The following is a 19,430-nucleotide window of genomic DNA, read 5'->3' as shown; positions in this document are numbered from 1 at the left end:
ATCTAAAAATAATTACGTACAATAGCGAACAAGTTATTTTTGAAATATCAAATTTACTAAAGCATCACGTTCGTTTCCTCACGAACGGCAAAAATCCCCCTCTTGGGGCATGCCGTTTGAAGACAGTTTTTCGGTGAACTTGAGTAGTTTAGCTTTGGATTTTAGTCCATTTTATCGAATCTATTTACTGGATGATTGAAGGAAAAAGAAACAGAATAAAGAGCAATCTGTTGTTTAGAATAGAACATTGAAGAAAAGTGTATTATCTAAGTGTTCAAGAATGCCGACAAGAAAACGAAATCATATCTTGCCCACGCAAACTACGATTCCATTCGGGTTGTTCATGCAAGAGTCCGTGCAGGAAAGTCTTAAAGTTTTCCCCTGAAAAACTCACAATACATTGCTCTCTTACTGTTATCAAACGAATGGAGAAACATGTCAGGGTATTAATAAGACTTACAATTCTTCAGAAAGGCAAACATTCGTTTGATTTTAATTTGCAAAATTTAGTTTCAGTCGAGTTTGCTGTTCGTGCTGTTGTTGGGAAACCAGTCTCACGCTTTATTAGATGGCTGAGAAAATATCTTCATTGTGATTGTCTGAGAGCAGGCCAAATTATCGTTAATTTTTAATGCAGTGCAAAGTAACGGCGCGCGTTCGCAATTTTCTCAGTCATATAATAAATGAGTAATCATGTGAAAGCTCGAGCAATTACGAATTTACACTACTCGTGATATTTGAAATTCTTTCAAATTGCACTTGTCTAAAGGCTCGTGCAATTTTGAGATGATTTTCGAATATCAGTCGTGGCGTAAACCCTTAATTGCACTCATACGATTACTAATACAATCTTCTCAAAGCCTAACTTGTTTTTATATTCCAAATGTTTAGAGTTTGTTAGTAAGTTTAAATTATTTGCCTTTCGTTTCTTTTCTTTTTTCTTTTTGCTCCTAAATCAAAAGTCTGCCTACGACTATGTATATCTATGCTATGGTTTAACTAACAGCGCATGTACCGTTTGGTTATGGCACGCAGAAATGTCGCAGTTTCTTCATGGCCATTTGCATCAGCCATATCTTCTGGTAAAGGAGATTCCTTCTTGTACGCCTCAAAGACAATCCTACCGGCTGACGTGGAGAATATCATTCGAATGAACTCCTCAGCACCAATCCCCGCTGCAGTATAAACCAAACATCGTAAAATATCCATTGCCTGTCGCTGTCGCACATCACTGGGCAATCCTGGAAGACGGGGGGATAAGTATTTATGATCTATTTTTATCAATAATGTTTGCGATGAGCAGGTTATTATTTCTGGCTACTCAGAAAGTTTGCGATGACATATTGAGAAGTTTTGTACTTGTCTTCACAGGATACTGCTCTCTAAACAACACATGCTAACTTGTGTGGCTTTAAGCCAGTCCACGTGCTGACATGACCAGTGAAAGACAAAAGTTTGACCTTACCAAAAGTTTGTGCGTTATTTTCTTCACTTTCATCGTTCTCGCATTGTTTGCCCAACATCGTAAAAAGTTTCCCTTGCAACTTTCTGGACTTGATTATCTGCATCAGTATTTCTTCATCTTGATTCACATACGTGAACAGCGTTTTTCCTAGGTGATCACCATTCTTTGTCGTAATTGTCACTGTGACAGTCCCTGGTACTTCTCCAGCTACATAAGAAAGTTTTGGAAAATATATTATCCGAGATAATTACGAGTTGCGAGTTGTGAGCCACGAGTTGCGAATTGCGAGCTACAAGCTGCGAGCTGCGAGCTGCGAGTTGCGTGCTGCGATCTGCGAGCTGCGAGTTGCATATCTAATTCTAGGTGTACAATAGTGACGGACGGGGACGGACGGTGGACGCTAGGCGTTTACATGGAATAAGTTTATGCCTTCGAGTAATCTCCAGGCTATGATTGCAAAGTGTGGGTTAATGTCTTAAACTGAACGGTGAAAATTTCTCGGGTACGCTGTACTCGCTTGATCATGATCATGCGTCGATCTAAGGCAGCCACAACGAAATTGAAAAAAAACTCTATATAGTCATTTTTAAAGTTGCAAAAATCATGAAATAGCGTCTTCCTCTGTTCTTAATAGGGCTGCTTAAGTAAAGGCCTTCGTAAGGAACCGACCAACTTCGCTTGCAAAATGTTCCGTAACTGTTTTTCGACGATTTTTATTTTGGAAAATAATATTTTCCATGTTGTAGGTATGAATGGGAGATTCAATCGATCATTTCCTCCGCTCCCTGTTAGACTTTTTGTGAATCCGCTGACCAATGCATAAGGCTTTCGCAGTCGTAGGGAGCTAAATTATCTTCAATGCAGAAATAATCTACATTGAAAAGATTTTCTCACGAACTTCTCTACATAGAAACAATTGAGCAATAGAGCACTTTTTCTGTGTTTACATAGCCTCATCTAAACATTCTGGGGGATTGGGAGAATTCTCGAGAGTTACGCTACCCTCGACTGCTATGCGTGTCGGGTTTGCATTACTGTCTCGAATTCTCCCAACCCCCATCGTGTTTAGATGAGGACATGTAAACAAGGAAAAAGTACTCTCTTGCTTTTATAAAATATTTCTTGAAAATACGCGAGAATCTAAAATGTCACAACCGTGTTTATATACTATCATCTAAACCGACACACTTATTGACCAATGAGTGCGCGCGTAGTATCTAAAGTATTTTATAAATTATAATAACGCATTTCCTGAAGTTGTCCACTTAATATAGGTTAATTTGACTGTACTCGACTGCCGAAAAATAAAATCTCGAAAATCACTAAATTAATGAGCTGTGTGAACATTCGAATGACTAAAGCCGTGATTAAAATTTTTAAACGAGAAACGGACAGGAGAATTGAGGGCAATTCCAACAATGCGTTTCGCTATAATTTTTACGGCCTGTGAATAAATATGGTCATGGTGAAATGATAGGAATAAGTTAATAGTTATGAAAACGAAGAAAAGACATAACACAGATCTAGGAGTTCTGCAGTCACTGATATCGCCATGGAAATGGAAGAAGAAAAGAAAAAAGAAATCATTGCCACACGGGGTATTCGTATTTGGTCACCCAACCAAGTACTGATCCCGCTGACCAGGACTTAACTTTGGTGGTGCAACGACACGCGCTAGTGTCCTTGTAGTATAGTGATTCCACGCTGAGAACAGTATTATAACAAGAGAAGAAAAACAAATTTCGAAGCCCACACCTGGAATTGACCCCAGAACCTACGATCGTAAATGTCTAACTGAAGATCAGTATTAGATCTCATCAAACCTTTTATCATGGAGCGGTCGAACTCTCCTAACACTTTGTCACACGGGGTAATGGAGGGGCGAGGAACAGGCGGGTAAATCTCCCTTCTTCCTACTTTTCGAGCCAGTTTTTCCCCCCTTACTACTTTAAATGTTCCATAAAATTCAGGTTCAGCAATAATAGTTAGTTATTAACCCTTTTGTAACACAGTGTAACACAATGTAAGATCAAAGACTACTCATGGGACAATGTCCATACAGTCAATACACTAACCTGGAATAATCTACTTGGCTTTAAAACGACATCAGCGACATCGCCGAACAATCATGTTAAAGGTGTCTGAGCTGAGCTGAGCTTTTAGAAGTAAAAAGTCCTTGAAGTGTCCGCTTATTGCAGGTTTTGTGCAACAGAGGTGTCCGCTGAATGCAGGTTTATTTTACAATGAATGTGGGAAGAAAATTTTGGGACTCAAGCTGGTGTCCGCTTAATAGAGGGTGTCCGCTTAATATGGGGTCCGCTTAAAGGTTTCACTGTATAGCGTTTCCTGGTAAAAAGAAAAAGAAAAAAATAAGCTTTCGACAGCCGGTCTACTGTCTTCGACGGATAAAAACTTGTGATAAAAACGAAACGTTAAAAATTTGAATATAGAGAGTAATTCGCATAAATTAAAAATACACCGTCATGTAAAGAATGTTCCGAAGAACGCTAAAAGCGCTAAAAGTAACGTTTACTTAAAATACTGTTGTATTGTCTCGGGAGCGGGCATGAGTTGTAGTCAGACTCAACAGTTTTTGCCGTGTGCAGTGATTCAAGTGTCTTTCTTGTGCGATGGTTTACTTTGTCAATGATTGTAGAGTTGTCAAAGTGAATTACTCTGTTCGATTGACTTTGTAATTGACACTGACAATCACGATATTTTGCGACAAAAGGCAAGTTCAATAATTGTTTTCTCACTCGATCACCAAGTTTGTTTTCTTATTTAAATCATTTTCTGGCAGTTCAGGAAAGCGATCTGCCATTTTTCACACTAGAGCGTTGTTAACAACAATGATCAACAATGATCTTATCAGTGCTGATATATGGTTTGCGCGAAATGGCATGAAGAGGAACAGTTCAAAATACCAGGCGAAGGTGCTGGGAAAAAATAAAGGAACTTCCCACATCCAACACAATGGAACTTCTTGGCGTGACAATTGACGAGAAATTAAATTTTGAAAAGCACATCGCTAAAATATGTAGAAAAGTCAGTCAACAGATCGCTGTATTAAAACTGAGGATGCAGAAACTGTTGCCTTTTGAGACTAGAAGGGATCTTTACAAAGCTTTTACTCTACCACACTTTAATTACTGCTCCGAAACGTGGCACTTCTGTTATAAGAAGTCAGCTGACAAGTTAGAGATGGTGAACAAACGAGCGCTCCGTTTTGTTTTTAGAGATTAAGTCCTCGCTTTATGAGGAACTTTGTGAGCGTATCGGTCTCTCAAGTCTTCGTGAACAGCGATTAGCGAAAATATTGTCCACTGTTTTCAAGATACTGGCCAGCGATGCAGGACCAGCAAGTTTACGTGATCTTATAACAGTAAGGTGCTCCACTTATAACATTAGGGGCACCACAATACTGGACCTTCCAAAAGTACGATCAACAACTTTCGGCTTAAGATCATGGAGATACGCTGCATCGAAATTGTGGAACGCTATACCGGACGAATCTCGAAAGATACAAACGTACACTACTTTTAAAAACAACTTAGAAACATTAGATCTCACGGGACTCTGAGTGCGAAGTGGATCTATCCTTAATCAATTTTTACTGCTTTTAATGTTCATATTTTCTTATATATTTTACTCGTGACTACATTGTCAATTCTTATGTTTTAATATTAGCTAGTTCTTAATCTTAATTTATTTAAATTTATATACCTTCAAAAGGCTCTTATAATTTCTTTTTTCTGTTTATTTGTTCGTGGCGTACCTGTAAACTAGCTTTTTAGCTAAGCGTACCGACCACGTTAAATATATTGATTGATTGATTGATTGATTGATTGATTGATTGATTATTGATTGTTACCATTAACCATGAGCAGAATATTATTTCCAGCAAAACACATTTCGACGGTTCTATGCATGATGAGCAGACCATGGGTGCTTTCCATTTTGCCAAAGACTCCGGAAATTACTGTCGGAATTCAAATGGAAAGGTTCGTCTCGGTTTCTTCTGACCGGAATATTCGGGATCACCTCTGGAGGTGGTCCACCTATTTCGGTTGGAGTATTCCAACCGAAATTCGCCGTGCCATTTTTGACAAACCGCTTCTTTGCCCTAATTGGGGAATTCGGAAAAGGAATAAAAAATGGTAAGAGCCATTCCCATCGGTTGGTGCGGTTTAATCGGAAAATGTTGTTCTATTTTCGTCGGGTATTCCCACTGATCCGTGAGCGATCGGTTTAACATAATGGAAAGCATCCCATTCTTTGTAGGTTGCTTTTTGTGGGTCACGTGGTGAAATGTCCGCCAACAAAGCTCCTGTGAAGCGGAGCCCCGTAGACAAGGTAAAGGCATAAATTTGTTCATTGTTTAACCCTAGTTTCCGCTGTCCCCACCCGTCCATGCCTTCGCGTCCGTCAATCGTACAGTCGAGATTGCAACTCGCAATTCCAACTTGCAACTTGCAACTCCAACCCGCACCATCACCTTCCTCCTCCTCCTCCTCCGCCTCCTCCTCCTCCTCCTGGAACTGGAAGAGGTGGCTCTCTCGTGGGTCGAAGCATAATGCAAAGCACGGGACAGGGTCCCCCAAGGGGGAAGAGGAGGAAAAGGAACTCTGACTACTTTTTTAGAACCAGAAACCATTTAAAAAAAAAACAGATGGTGTTTAAATTACACATGCAATTTCATTGAGCATATGCCAAGTTTGATGAATTCTTCTTGACTGGCGTCTTGATCTGATTCTAAGCCTGAAATAGAGAATGCGACGTTTACTTACCAGGAATGCTCTCTCCATGAAGGATAAAAGAGCATTCATAGGTCTTCCGCACTTCCACTCGCTTGTTTCCGAATGTAGCCCACGCAGATGTCACTCCATCTGGGAGGCTTTGGTCAAATTTTAGCTGAAAGACCCCGCCGCCCTTTATGAAAAAAAGGAATTAGTTGGAGATCAACCTGGGGATCGAATAATAAGTCTCATTGGTTTCTATCAGGGAAGTTCGGGAAAAGGAAAAATTAAAACACTTGACAGAAGACGAAACTACAAATAATGAGCCGAAGAAGTGTGTTTTAGAAGCCTTTAATGGTTAATGTTTCAAGTTAAATTTTGTATTGGTTAAATTAACCTCCATTAAGATAGCACTTGGAATACATCCAATCGCACTACGCCGGAGAGAGAAAATTGAAAAACGACGTACCGCGCAACAGGTTTTTCTAACTATAGTGAGAAAGGTTTAGTTCTCAACATCCAATTCTCGCGGTATTTGCTAAGCATGACGCTAGCTGTTTCTATTATGGCTCTGAATTCTGTATTGTGTGTTTTACTCTGTTTTTCGTAAAGAATAACCATTGGGCGGAACATAACACGCGGGGAGGTGCACAGCCCTTTTTGCCTCGTGTCCATGTGAACAAAGTCACGTTGACAAGAGGATATGGGATGACTTCGCTGCATTCCTGTATAAGAATTTTTGGGTGAAAGCTTTTTGTAAGGACTCTTTTAGGTGTCCACAATTAGCGTAAACCAGGGCTCTTATTTTTATGTCGAACAATTGGGAGCGGTTTTCGTTATGTTCTGGGCCATCGAACTTTTTGGCTCTCGTTTTACTCTACGAGGACCTTCTTGTGGGATCAAAGCACTGGCTTTATTTGAACCTTCTCGTCCCTAAAATAAATGAATACCCCACTTAGGATAATTAAAGCCTATAAAAGGAAGCATGGGTAATTTAGACCCCCTGAGATCGAAGTTCTCGTAAGCAACCACGCTCGCAAGTTATAATCTCGTCTTAGCATTTTAGGTGTTCGCCTACGGAATGTGCAACTCAATGGGTTGTTTTAATTCAATACCCTACACACGAGGTTTTGATCGAAGGTCGTTTCCGAGTAATGTAATGTAATGTTGTGTTTTATAAATTAGTTGGGCATCTCGAAAGATAAAAAGTTAAAAAAAGCACTGGTAATCCTTATCAAAGGAAAACTATGGGTTCATTACTTAGCTCTTATTAACCGAGTAGGAGGTCTATATGGGAGAATCTTGACCCAGGTCGTGAGTACAGACCGACTAAACTCGGTTTATAAGATGTTTATTATATGGCAAACAAGAACAATTTATTTTGTTTAATGTAACTGGTTTGCAGTTAACTGACACTTTACTTGCAGTTGGCGATGAGCTGAACATAATTCTACCAAAGTTTGCATAAAGTTTGCTTTTGGCACATCGATAAATAAATATTGTTAGAAGAAAATAATCAATATTTTTGCATTTTAGTTTGCAACTTTTTTAGCTCAAAACATTACAGGTCTAGGTGCCGGTCTAGATGGGAAACCCTTGACCGTTTTCAATATCGATTTCAGCCAATCAAATTCGTGAATCCGGTAGTTCCCAGTCCTTATAAGGGAGAATAATGCCCTACAATTAGCCAATCAGAGCGCGCATTATATCGGCTGCAAGAACAAGCCATATAATAATGTAATGTGATACAATTTAGCAAAGGCTAAATATTTGACTGAATGAAGAGACTGAGCTATGGAACTAGGATTTGGCAATGACCCTCGCAGCTTCATCTTGAGATCTCTATAGCTTATCAGAAAGTTCCTCCGACATTTATCGTATGACGGTCTACATTAGTAAAAATAGCACTGACACTAACGTTAAGTCTCTCTGTTTTTGTTATTCCTATCCCCGAAGGTACTTTCTTGCAAATATTTGACCAGGGGGGTTTGACGTTGGTCGTTTTGTTATAACCATGTATTTACTTACTGTATTTGCATTGCACTAGAATACTCATTCAATCCATTAATAGCGGAGCTCCGGCGGCCCGAAGGACCGCCAAGCGGGGCACCACAACTATAGGAACAGAACCACATGCATGCATAGAAATAGAAACCCATGCAACTCTTTTTTCATGGTCAATATGGCTAGCGGCATGGATCGCGGGCGCGTGCGCCCAACGACGACGACGACGCGCACCATGGCGGCCATACTCCAACTAATACCAATTCTTGGTTTACAACGTGCGTCTTTGATATTTGACATCCACATGTTATGGTAAACTGACAACTGTCAAAACATGGTATCCGCTGACCAGTATCACGTGACCATATCGCGGGCTCAGGATCATAGCTTATCGAGGTCGTGTGTTTTTAAAGTTAATCGCTGAGCAAGTACTTGTTTTCGCTCGGATCGCGGGCTCGTGTCAGGTTAATTTGTTGTAATCAGGGCCGGATTGTTCGGAATTGGGTTAGAGCTATTAAAAAATAGAATTAAAAGTTCACCGAAGTATAAATTCATCTTCTATACAAGTGTTTTTCACTGCTTTAGGGCCAGGGCTCCTGGTCTAGTTTGAGACTATTCAAAATCAAAACAGAAGACCAAAAATATAAACAGAAAACCTCACCGCAAAGTTATAAACCTCAAATCAAATTTCTCCCTTATCCCGGGTTAGCTTAATCGGTTTTTGAACAAAGCGGCCCGCTTTTAGGCTTGGCTAAATCTAGTATATTATCATTTCTTTCAACCTTAGACTCTCTTTCAGCAGCATCTCTTCCTGCAGACAGATGCATGAAAAACTGACGTCAATGACTGAAGATACATACGTAATAGACCAATTTCGATATATTAAAATTCAGCCTAACACAATAGACCTCAGCAAGAGGTTCTGGGGAATAAAACCCACAAGCTCTCTAGTTATTCCCCTAAGCCTCGTACTGAAGTCTATTGTTTAAGGCTGAATTTTGATATACCGAAATTGGTCTATTAACCTGCTAGTCTCTTTCTTATGCCTCGGTTTGTTTGTCACAGGCAAAAAAATGTTGGCAACAAAACATCCTGAACTAGAAAGTCGAAACCGAAGTTTTTACACATAAAAACATTGTTGAAAGATTTCCGTCAGTTCTACTGGTGAAGACGCACTTTGAACTCGTATTTATTGCACGTATATTCGTGCACAAATATATTACGTTTTAGGTAGGAAACTTGTCTGAGATGGTCAGTTAGTGAAATCATATATGTACAAGTGGTTAAAAATCTATCACCTCTAGAGGACTCTGGGTAGGTTTTATTTCTGCACTAGCCTCTGCTGGAATACTGTGTGGCTGATCCAGGGCTTGATCCATAGACGAGCTCCCTACACCACAAATAAAAAGTTAACAAAAAAGTTCAATTCACTCCAGTAATCGTGACAGAACAAAAGAGCATATTTTATTTCAAATGGTCTCCCGACATTTTTAGTGATCTTCAAATTTGCGAACTAGTAGGAGACAAGAAATAACTTTGACATAAAAACACACAGTCTTGATACTTCACAGTTTCATTGTTTTACTGAGATTTACGTGAGTTACAAATATTATTCAAAATAGAGAAATTGTACATGTTGTATAAATTCTAGCATGTTCTCCAGTTTCAATATTTTTCTCAAAGCAGGTTTTAAACTTTTTTTGATAAAGCGTTTAATTAGCTACGTCAGCGGTTTTACATGAGTGTCGAAAAGTAATTGGCTTTGCATTATTTCGCTACAGATTGGCTCAAAAATCTCGCGCCACCTTTTCATCCAATCAGAAGTAAAACCAAAACCAATCGTGACTCGCTTGCACACTCTTCGCGTCAGGTACATGTATTTACGTCGAGACTTGATTGGTTCACTGGATTGTCTGTGTTCTTTGTTATTGGCTAGAGTGATAGCTTTGGTTTTGGTTTTGCCACACTTAATAAAAACCGCTCTATCAAGTAACTGTTAATTAGATTTTAATTGGCACTATTTGCAATCTTTTCTATTACTTAACGGAATTTTCAAATGATAAATTTGGTCTCAGTATATGTATTCATTTTAATATCTTATGGTAAGGCGCAGTTGAATATTTTTATAGAAACTAGTATGCAGTATAAACTTCAATGATGATGATGATGATTATTGCTATTATTATTATTATTATTATTATTGTTATTATTATCATTATTATTTTCATTATTTAGCGTCGTAAGGTTGGGTACTGTCACAACAGCTATTGTGATACTTATAACAAAATGATTAAATTTGATTGGTTATTAGCGCCCATATGTATTTATTGGAAAGTTTACGTATCAAACCTGCTGTTTTTAGACAGTAGGAGTTTTTTTGCGCCTGCTGCTACAGGACAGTTTCACTTGAATGTTCCTTCTCGGCTTTTTTCTCAAACTTTTTTCGGTTATGATTAACAGGTAACAGGACTTTGTCGTTCAATTCGGTCTGTAATCATCCCAGCATGTTTCAGGCTGTCAGTCAATGGGGATTGAAAATGGCTAACAAGCGGATCCTAGTCAAACAGATTACACTTCGGGTCGTGATTAAATAAATCGGACTCCCATTTGTTGTTGTCCGATTTTGTTCATCACTCGAATGATTACAGACCAAATTGTACTCATATTACCACGACTAACAAACACTTTGTCTTCTAGTATGCCATTAGTAATCCTCACCTTCTGACGAGAAACCGCTTTCACGTCTTCCACCGGTATCAGACGTGTAGGTTGAGGAGGCTTCAAATACCTGATTCTGATAAGGCACAAAAAAAAAAGAAATGAGAAACTGAACCTTTCAATCCATAGTTGCTCATTAGAGAAATAATGCTTCGTTGATAGATTTGGCTATAATGATGCGCAATCCTCGTCACAAGTGTTGAAAAATTCCATTCGCTATGCATTGCGCGTACCTCTAACCCTATGCCATGTTGACGGAGAGCCATTCATCTGACACTAGTTTGCATTTCACCATTTCCCAACATCGAAAGGGGAACATCAACGCGGGAACCGAAACCTATTCTGTAGTATTAGAGGGTCTAACATAGGGTTGGCGGGATTTGGGATGAGCCTTTTTTTGCTGTCGGAAAGCGAGAAGGAAGGAAATTTGAACTGAGGTTGGAAGTTGGTTAGACGCGTGAATCATCGATTTTTTTTTTCGTGTAGGAAACAGGACGTAAAACGGTCGAAATTAGAATTCAAATTCACAGCTGAAATCTCCGAAAAAGAAACTACATTCCTGGACACGAAAGAGTACAAAGGTGACAGATTTCACAGGAGTCTATCCTTGTCTTGCAGCTTCGTGCAAACCAACCTACAGAGGCCTTCCAACAATAGAATTTCAATTCGTGTCACCTACCTGGCGTCACGAAAGGTTTTATCAGAGGAGCACGGTTAAGGCTTTCATGACAAATTGCTCTCAATTACTTTTGAGGAAATCATGGGAAATTTGAAAACACGCCTTCAGAATAAAGGTTACCAAGCTAGAATTGTAGAAAAACGCTTCTCAGAGGTCAATTCCCTGATAGAAATGCGCCACTGGCACAGCAAAACAAAGCCTCCCGAAAGACAATACTGCCCTTTGTAACCCAATACCACCCGTTGTTGCCCAACCTAAAGGTCACACTCATGGGAAATATACAGAATCAACCACAACTGAGAGGAATCTTCCAGAAGTCCCTCCGATCATCGCATATCGTAAGGGAAAATCCCTTAAAGTTTTCTTAGTGCAAGTTTAGCTGTGAAGGCTTTTAACTGCACCAATGGCACAAGCTATCTTCTTAGAGATATTTTCAATATGACACTCCCAGTTTATATTTTGATCGACATAAACTCCAAGGGATTTAGCAGAGGTTACTTGTTCTAAAGCATTCTCGTTTATAGTAAGAGAGGGACTTTCCATAAATTGTGATGACTTCTGCCTTGATACAACAAGCATAAACTCAGTTTTTGTCATATTTAGGGTAAGCTTGTTAGCAGACAGCCATTCGTACACACTACTCAGGTCGTGATTAAGGCGATAATTTATTTGCTCAATGTCTGAGTGCTGGCAAGCATCCGGCAGGTATCATCCACGTACATTCTGAAAAACTGCAAAGGCTTCACAATCACGCAGCTCGCACCCTAATGTCTGCGAGGTATGATAGTAATTTGGATTATTTGTTCCGGGCACTAGGGTGGCGAAGACTCTACTATCAAAGATTGGAACAGAAGTCTATACTAATGTATAAAACATTCAATGGTATGACACCTGATTATCTGATATCGTGACAACGTAAATGCTTATCGTTTAAGGAATACCGAAAACAAATTAGTTCTTTCAAACCTCGAACTGATTATCTTAAGAGAAGTTTTTCGTACAGCGGACCTCAGTTGTGGAACAACTTACCTATAGACCTAAGACAAGCATCTTCACTGACCGATTTCAAATCTAAATTAAGTCGCCACAGTTTAAAGTAATACCTTAATTTCAAGTAATTTTTAGACACGGCCTCTATGAAAAGCAGATTTATTTTTTTTAATTTTTATTATAGTTAGGCAGATAGGTAGATAGTCCAGTAACTTTGTTGACTGATGGAAAAACCGTGTATAAATAAAGTTATCTTATCTCTTATCTTTTTTTAGACTTTTTCACCTATACGGCGGCCATTTTGAATTCCATTGTTTCAAATAGCTATTATGGGATGCTCAGGAGGCAAATACATACTAATCTGCCCCGTGAGCATCCCATGATAGTTACTTGAAACAATGGAATTCAAAATGGCCGCTTCCATCCTGTAGAAGTTTACCAATAAACTTAAATTTATTGTTGTTTAGCTTAAGCAGTGACCCTGGCAACTGAAAAAGTCTGTTGTAACAGGTTAGCTTGGGAAAGCTCGATGTCCCATCAGGGAAAAACATCGTCTTGTCACAGTTAAAGTAATTGGAACGCGGTGAGATCAGAATGACTCGTTTGAAGTAAGCGGGATGGTACCAGATGGAGAAATTGGTGGCGGGATTTGCTAACCCTATTTTAGGCCGTTGTATCACACTCATGATTTCAAGTTTTTGCGCATTCCTCATTAATTTCTCCACATTATCGCTATGTTTAAGGTAATTTATCACGGATTTTCTGCTAGTATCTAGGAATTATCGGCACCGGACTTATGTAAATGTCGATATTTGCAATGATTGTTTTATCGAAAGAACCAAATGGCCCTTTTTCCTAGCTTCTGTACCTTGATCGAGTCATTCAAGAGCTCTAATTCACGGCTGCGGATTAATTTGCTCAAAATTACTTTGCCGTTTAAGTTGACAGATCAAGCTCTAGTCAAGGAAGCCATTTGTATCAACTGAGAATTAATCCAAATCCAAAAGCAAGTGATTATATCACAAAACATCGAGATTCTTTGTATTGCAAATGTTACTGGTTTATGGTCTGCTGACAAAATAATAGTTTAGTTGAAACATATGATTAGCATGAGCGCCTACGGTTATGCTTATCTTTGCGATCGTAAAATCTTACGATGTTGGAGATGCTGCATGAAGCAAACGTACGCTTCATACGGATAGCAATAATGTTCAGGCTCTTTAACGAGATAAAAAAACGCAATGAACGGCTACTGCTTTTTCCTGGTCACTGTGTTTTAGATCGACCAGATTATTTGCTTCGATCGAAAGTTTTCGATTTTCGACCCCAACAAATGCTACATTTCGATTACCAGACACCATGTTTGTGTATCGCCAGTTAGCGCTGGTTTTTGTCATAATAATAGGACCTGTCATTCTTAACCAATCAAAATGCTGCACAGAATGTTTCGTTCATGGTCGAACAAGCTGTATTCAGAAAACAATAGTGTCGGTGCGGACTCTTATTTTCGCCAGCTCACTTCGCTCACCGACTCTTCTCTGGTCTGGGTAGGGGTTTTCAGCCGTTTTGGTCATAAATAGGGTATCAATTTTGGCCTGGTCTTAAATAGGGTCATGGTTTTAGCACTCTAGTCTTGAATTGGGTATGTTTTTAAGAAGCCACTTTTTCATCATTATCGAAAAGAAAATCAGCAAAAACCCCTCACAAATTATGTTTACGGTAATTTAACATTGGTCTAAACTAGGGAACTAATTATAACGCGGGTTTGATACAGGATTTTGATTTAGGGTCAGGTCAGGAATAGGGTATCAAATTTTTGGTCAGGTTATAAATAGGGTAGGGAAAATCGCAGATTTTGGTCATAAATAGGGTAAGGGTTTTGGGAAGTGGGCCGCACACCCCCACCCAATTTTTCTGGGCGTACCCCCCCCCCCGCCCCCTGGGGGGTTGAGAGGCCACGCTGGTATCCGTTGACTGCGTCTTGCAAAATTTATCGAGGTCCAAAGTCCGCAGCCTTGATCGGGACGCGAGCAGACAAAGGGAAAGGAATGTGCCCTTGGCCACAATAGACGTTCGTGGTGGCGTGGGGGGGGGGGGGAGATTGCGTGACGACCGCAAAGAAGGTCTGCTAGCACGCTATTCGTGAGATACGTTTCTGGTCAGCAACTTGTCTGAGATAGGCAATCAGTGAAATCATACGTGTAAAAGTGGTTAAAAATATATCACCTCTGGAAGATCCTTGGCGGGGTTGATTTCTACAACAGCTTCTGGTGGCATATCGAGGGCTTGGTCTTTGGGCGAATTCCCTATACCACAAATAAAAGTTAACAAAAAAAAGGTTCACTTTACCTAAGTAATCATAACACGACAAAACATCATGTTTTGTTTCAATGTCTCCATTTTCAGTGATTTTCGGTCAATCAGACTTAGATTTAAAAGTTGGCTGGAAAAGTTGGCTGGAAAAACGTGAGTTTCAAATATCATTCAAAGAAGAGATATTGTTCTATAATATAAATTGTAGCATGTTTACCAAACGTTCGGGTTATGCTACAGCAACTATTATCATACCTATGACAAAATTCCCAAATTTGATTGCTTATTAGTAAGAGTAATTGGACCGAGTGGAGTACAATTCAGGGAGTAATCGCGCAAGTAATTTCAAAATCGGACGAACGCGAAGCACGAGGCCGATTTGAAATTACGAGCACGATTTCTCTCTGAATTATACGACACAAGGTCCAATTAATAATTAATCGTATCTATAACTGACAAATTTCGGAATTCAAAATGTCTTTTAAAAACTTCTTTTGAGCGTATACATCCGTGGCGCTTTACATAAGTTTTGAAAACTGTAGGAAACATTGCGTAAGAAGCCATTGATGCGCGTAAATTGACGTGCGAATCACGTGGGTATCCAATTACAAAAAGTTCAAATTGGATACCTGTAATTGGACACCAACGTGATCGCGCGCCGATTACGTGACAAATAGGTGCACGTAGAACCAATCACGATCGAGAATTTTGTTATAGATACGATTAATTTGAGTATTTATGTATTGTGCACGTTGTTTTGGGACAGTAGGAGTTTGTTTGCGCATGCTACTATCGGACTGTTCCACTTGAATGTTCCTTCTCCAGGGATGTCGAAGACAATTCAAGTACTTTTATTGACTAAAGAGAAAAACTTCTCGACCTTTCTTTCTCAAACGTTGTTATAGTTACGTGTACGATTAACTGGTAACAGGACTTTGTCGTCTTATTGGGTTGGTAATCATATTACGGCTAGCTGTTCCAGGCTCTCAGTTACTGGCGATCGAAAGTAGCTTGCGAGGGAAAGAGTAACGAGCAGACCCCACTCGTTGTACTCGCCCCATTTTTCGATCGCCTTCACTGACCGAGAGACTGGAACAGGTTCAACTCATTCCCAGGCTCTCTCTCTTCAGGGGACAGGAAGAAGTGAAACCCTGGAAATGAGGTTACGACAGGTTAGGCCTGGTTCACACTTGCTAAATAACAAGATAACGACATACGCATAACGATATAAGCAGGACATATGTCCTAATGTTTGCAGTGTGAATATCCTAACATAACGACATAATAGCAACATCGCCGGTAAGTTGAGCCGAAACTCCGAGCAAGAGAGAACACGTTTATTGACCGAAGACAACAAATAAATACAATACAAACGAAGCAGGCAAAAGCGGTAACAAAGGTTCCAAGCTAATTATGCGCGAACCGTGCGACAATGAGGCTAACTAAACAACAGCGTGCATACGAAGCGAAACAATGAAGCAACCTAAAGGACAACGTGCACAATGCGTCATGCTACGCGAGCTAATGGCGGGAACTAAACAACAATGCGAAATATGGCGCATAGCAACATGAACATAACGCACCCACCAATGTAAATCCCGATTGGGTGGGGGGGAAACGGGCAGGGAGTAGGGATTTGACAAAATTTAAAAATTTTTGATCAAATTCCCAGGATGGGGAAACAGACGTCAATCAAAAGTACCAGTATCAAACAAGCCCCACCTTAGGCCTGAGACATGCTTAAAATAACCAAATACTACTACATAAAACAGATAAAAGAACACTAGAAAATCACTGATCGTCCTAGGCATCAAATCCCTGCGTCTAGCCCGCATCCCCCCCCCACCCCCCCCCCCTTGTAAACCTGCGGGTTAACATTGATAAGTGCATAACGGCATAAGCAAAAAACTGATTTCTTCCTGATGCTGTTATGTCTATGTTTGTTATGACGTTAAGTTTCTGTTTAAACAAGTGTGAACACGGTCAACATAACAACGTAACAGGGAATCAATCTGAGCGGTGCAAGAATTGTCGAACACAGTGCGCCAGCAGCACTATTTTCAAAATGATGGTGACTGCCAAGTGTGATCAGGAATGTTAATCCCGTTTACTTGAAATAATATTCTCAATCATCCACATAAAGACCTCTGCCGAGGTTGTGGTACCGGCGATGGGCTCTGCTAGCGTCTTGTTGAACGCATCCACTCTTTTCTTCTGGCATTATAATTATACCATTTCTTCTTAAAAGTCTTCTTTTTACCTAGCCTTATGTCTTTTTGTCGATGTTCACATTAGCTAAATTATAATTAGCGATTATGTCGTTATTTAACTAGAGTGGACTAGGCCTCTTACTCAGGCTCGTGATTAAACAAATAGGACTTCCACTTCGCAGCCTCCAATTTTATTCATCACTTGAATAATTACTGAACAAACTGGACACGTATCACCAGGGCTAACAAGCTCTTGTCATCAAGTATGCCACTAGTTTCCAGTTTTTGCAAAACTGAACGGAGTAGACCTTTCCAACTGAAAACTGAGTCATCCTCACCTTCTGACAAGAAACTGCTCTCAGATTGGCCACCGGTATCAGTGTAGGTCGCGCGAAACTCAGACACCTGATTTTGATAAGGCTGAAAGAAAAAATAATGGGAAAGTGAATCTACCATCCGTTGTTTCTTATTTGAAAAACTGCATGGATTACAGTTTTGGCTATTATGATGCACAATCCTGGTCACAAGTGCTGGGAAACTTCATTCGCTATGCATTGTGCATACCTGCAACCCTGAGCCACGTTGACGGAGAGCTATTCATCTGACACTAGTTTGCACTTCATCATTTCCCAACATCGAAAGGCATAAGTGGAACGTCAACGGGGAAATCAAAACGGCCTATTCTGTAGTGTTATGGTCATAATTTTAAGTTTTTGCGCATTTTCGAACAGCATTTGTTTATACGTTCACTATAGCTAACGTGATCGATATAAGGAATTTTATGCGGACTCAGCTGGGATCTAGAAATTATCGTCACCTGACTTCTACTATTTGCAATACTTGTTATGTGGAAGGAACTAAATGGAACTTTTTTCCTTCTGATTTTCTATCCCTTTGTTGGGACTTTCAAGCCTTTGCACATTAACAGAGCTCTAATTCGCGGCTGCGGAATAATTTGCTCAAAATTACTTTGTCGTTTAAATTGACACAACTGGGAATTGATTAAATCCTAAAAGCATGTCTTTATCGCAAAACATCAAAAAACCTTCCATGATCGAGGGTTTTTTATATTAGAATTTTCAATTGCAAGGGTGCGTTTCTTTGGGAAAATCCAAGAATGGATTTTAAATCCAAAAACGGATTTTCCGTTTCTTTTTTAACTAAACAGATTAATCCAGGATCACTCGGAAATAAACGGTTAAAATTTCATTTCTTTGGTCATTAATAATTCAAGACTAAAGGCCAAGATTTAACAGAAATGATAGTAAAACATTATTTCATTATTGCTTATTACCTCAAAAATTAAGGTGGCTGAACACAGTTTTTTTAAAGGCCGCTGTATATTTCTCTATGTTGTCATGGCAACGGCACATACGTCAGCTTAACTATCAAAAAACCGAAGTTTGTGTTGTTTGCGTGTTGCCATTTTGGGCGACCAAAGGAGCAAGGGTTTTAGAGAAAAAGGTGATGAAACACAGGAATCAGAAACTGTGTTCGGCCACCTTAAGTTTTCGCATCCTCAGCGCGCGTGCGACTGTAAAACTATAGGGAGACACCTTAATGGAGGGATCTTTATTGGAAATGTCTGGCAAAAAGAGATCAATGGCAGGAAAAAAAGGCTGCTGTGTTATTTTGGTACAAGTTTTTAACAATAAAATAGGAAACGTTGGTCTTCTTAGATCTTGATATATTGGTAATAGTTATAAACACTCTTTTCTGCGCAGAAACAAAAGTAAGGTAATTTCTATGGAAAAAATTTGTAGCGCAGAAATTTAAATCAAATTTTGCAAAACTAACCAGCATATTATGGCAAGTATGTTAGTTAGAGTTCTAATTCACCTGACTCTGTGCTAGAACTGGTGCGGTAGGTGGCATGGCTCCCACTGTTCCATTCCAAGTATTATTAAATGCAGGCAAGGTCATAGACCTCCCAGTTTGATCTGTCAATCCAAGGTCGGAACGACAATTTCCCAAGTCTACACTTGGCACAAATAAATCTCCTTGTGGAATTTGAGATTGACCATTCCACGGAGTTGAATCCGTCTCTTCAGGAAGATCGGCAAAGTAGCCTTGAATGAAATCTACAGTTTGAGAATTACAAAAATTAAATTACAAAAGTGATACAACATTACCATGTTATGTCGTCTCTGCTATGAGATGATCGCAATACTTAGCTCTTATTAACCGAGCTAAATCGGTCAGTATGGGAGAATCTCGACCGAGGTCGTGAGTACAGACAGAACGCAGTGAGGTCTGTACACACGACCGAGGTCAAGATTCTCCCATACAGACCGACTTAGCTCGGTTAATAAGAT

At 39.6% G+C, this 19,430-nt stretch overlaps 1 protein-coding gene across 2 annotated transcripts in view; it reads right to left on the bottom strand.

The window, feature by feature from the left end:
• The window catches only part of LOC145465567 (uncharacterized), a 117,818-nt gene that overhangs the window by 83,527 nt on the left and 14,861 nt on the right, over positions 1-19,430 (bottom strand). For both annotated transcript variants that reach the window (XM_081449341.1, XM_081449342.1), the window contains 8 exons: positions 18,955-19,196; positions 17,454-17,535; positions 14,819-14,898; positions 10,924-10,999; positions 9,504-9,595; positions 6,253-6,394; positions 1,466-1,672; positions 1,016-1,241 (listed from right to left, as the gene is read on the bottom strand). In XM_081449341.1, the coding sequence (XP_081305467.1) occupies positions 1,016-1,241; positions 1,466-1,672; positions 6,253-6,394; positions 9,504-9,595; positions 10,924-10,999; positions 14,819-14,898; positions 17,454-17,535; positions 18,955-19,196 (1,147 nt within the window). The remainder of the gene's footprint in view (positions 1-1,015; positions 1,242-1,465; positions 1,673-6,252; positions 6,395-9,503; positions 9,596-10,923; positions 11,000-14,818; positions 14,899-17,453; positions 17,536-18,954; positions 19,197-19,430) is intronic.

The sequence above is a fragment of the Orbicella franksi genome, chromosome 13 (assembly GCF_964199315.1).
Source record: "Orbicella franksi chromosome 13, jaOrbFran1.1, whole genome shotgun sequence".
Classification (NCBI taxonomy): Eukaryota; Metazoa; Cnidaria; class Anthozoa; order Scleractinia; family Merulinidae; genus Orbicella; species Orbicella franksi.
This window is presented reverse-complemented; position numbering and strand designations above follow the sequence as displayed.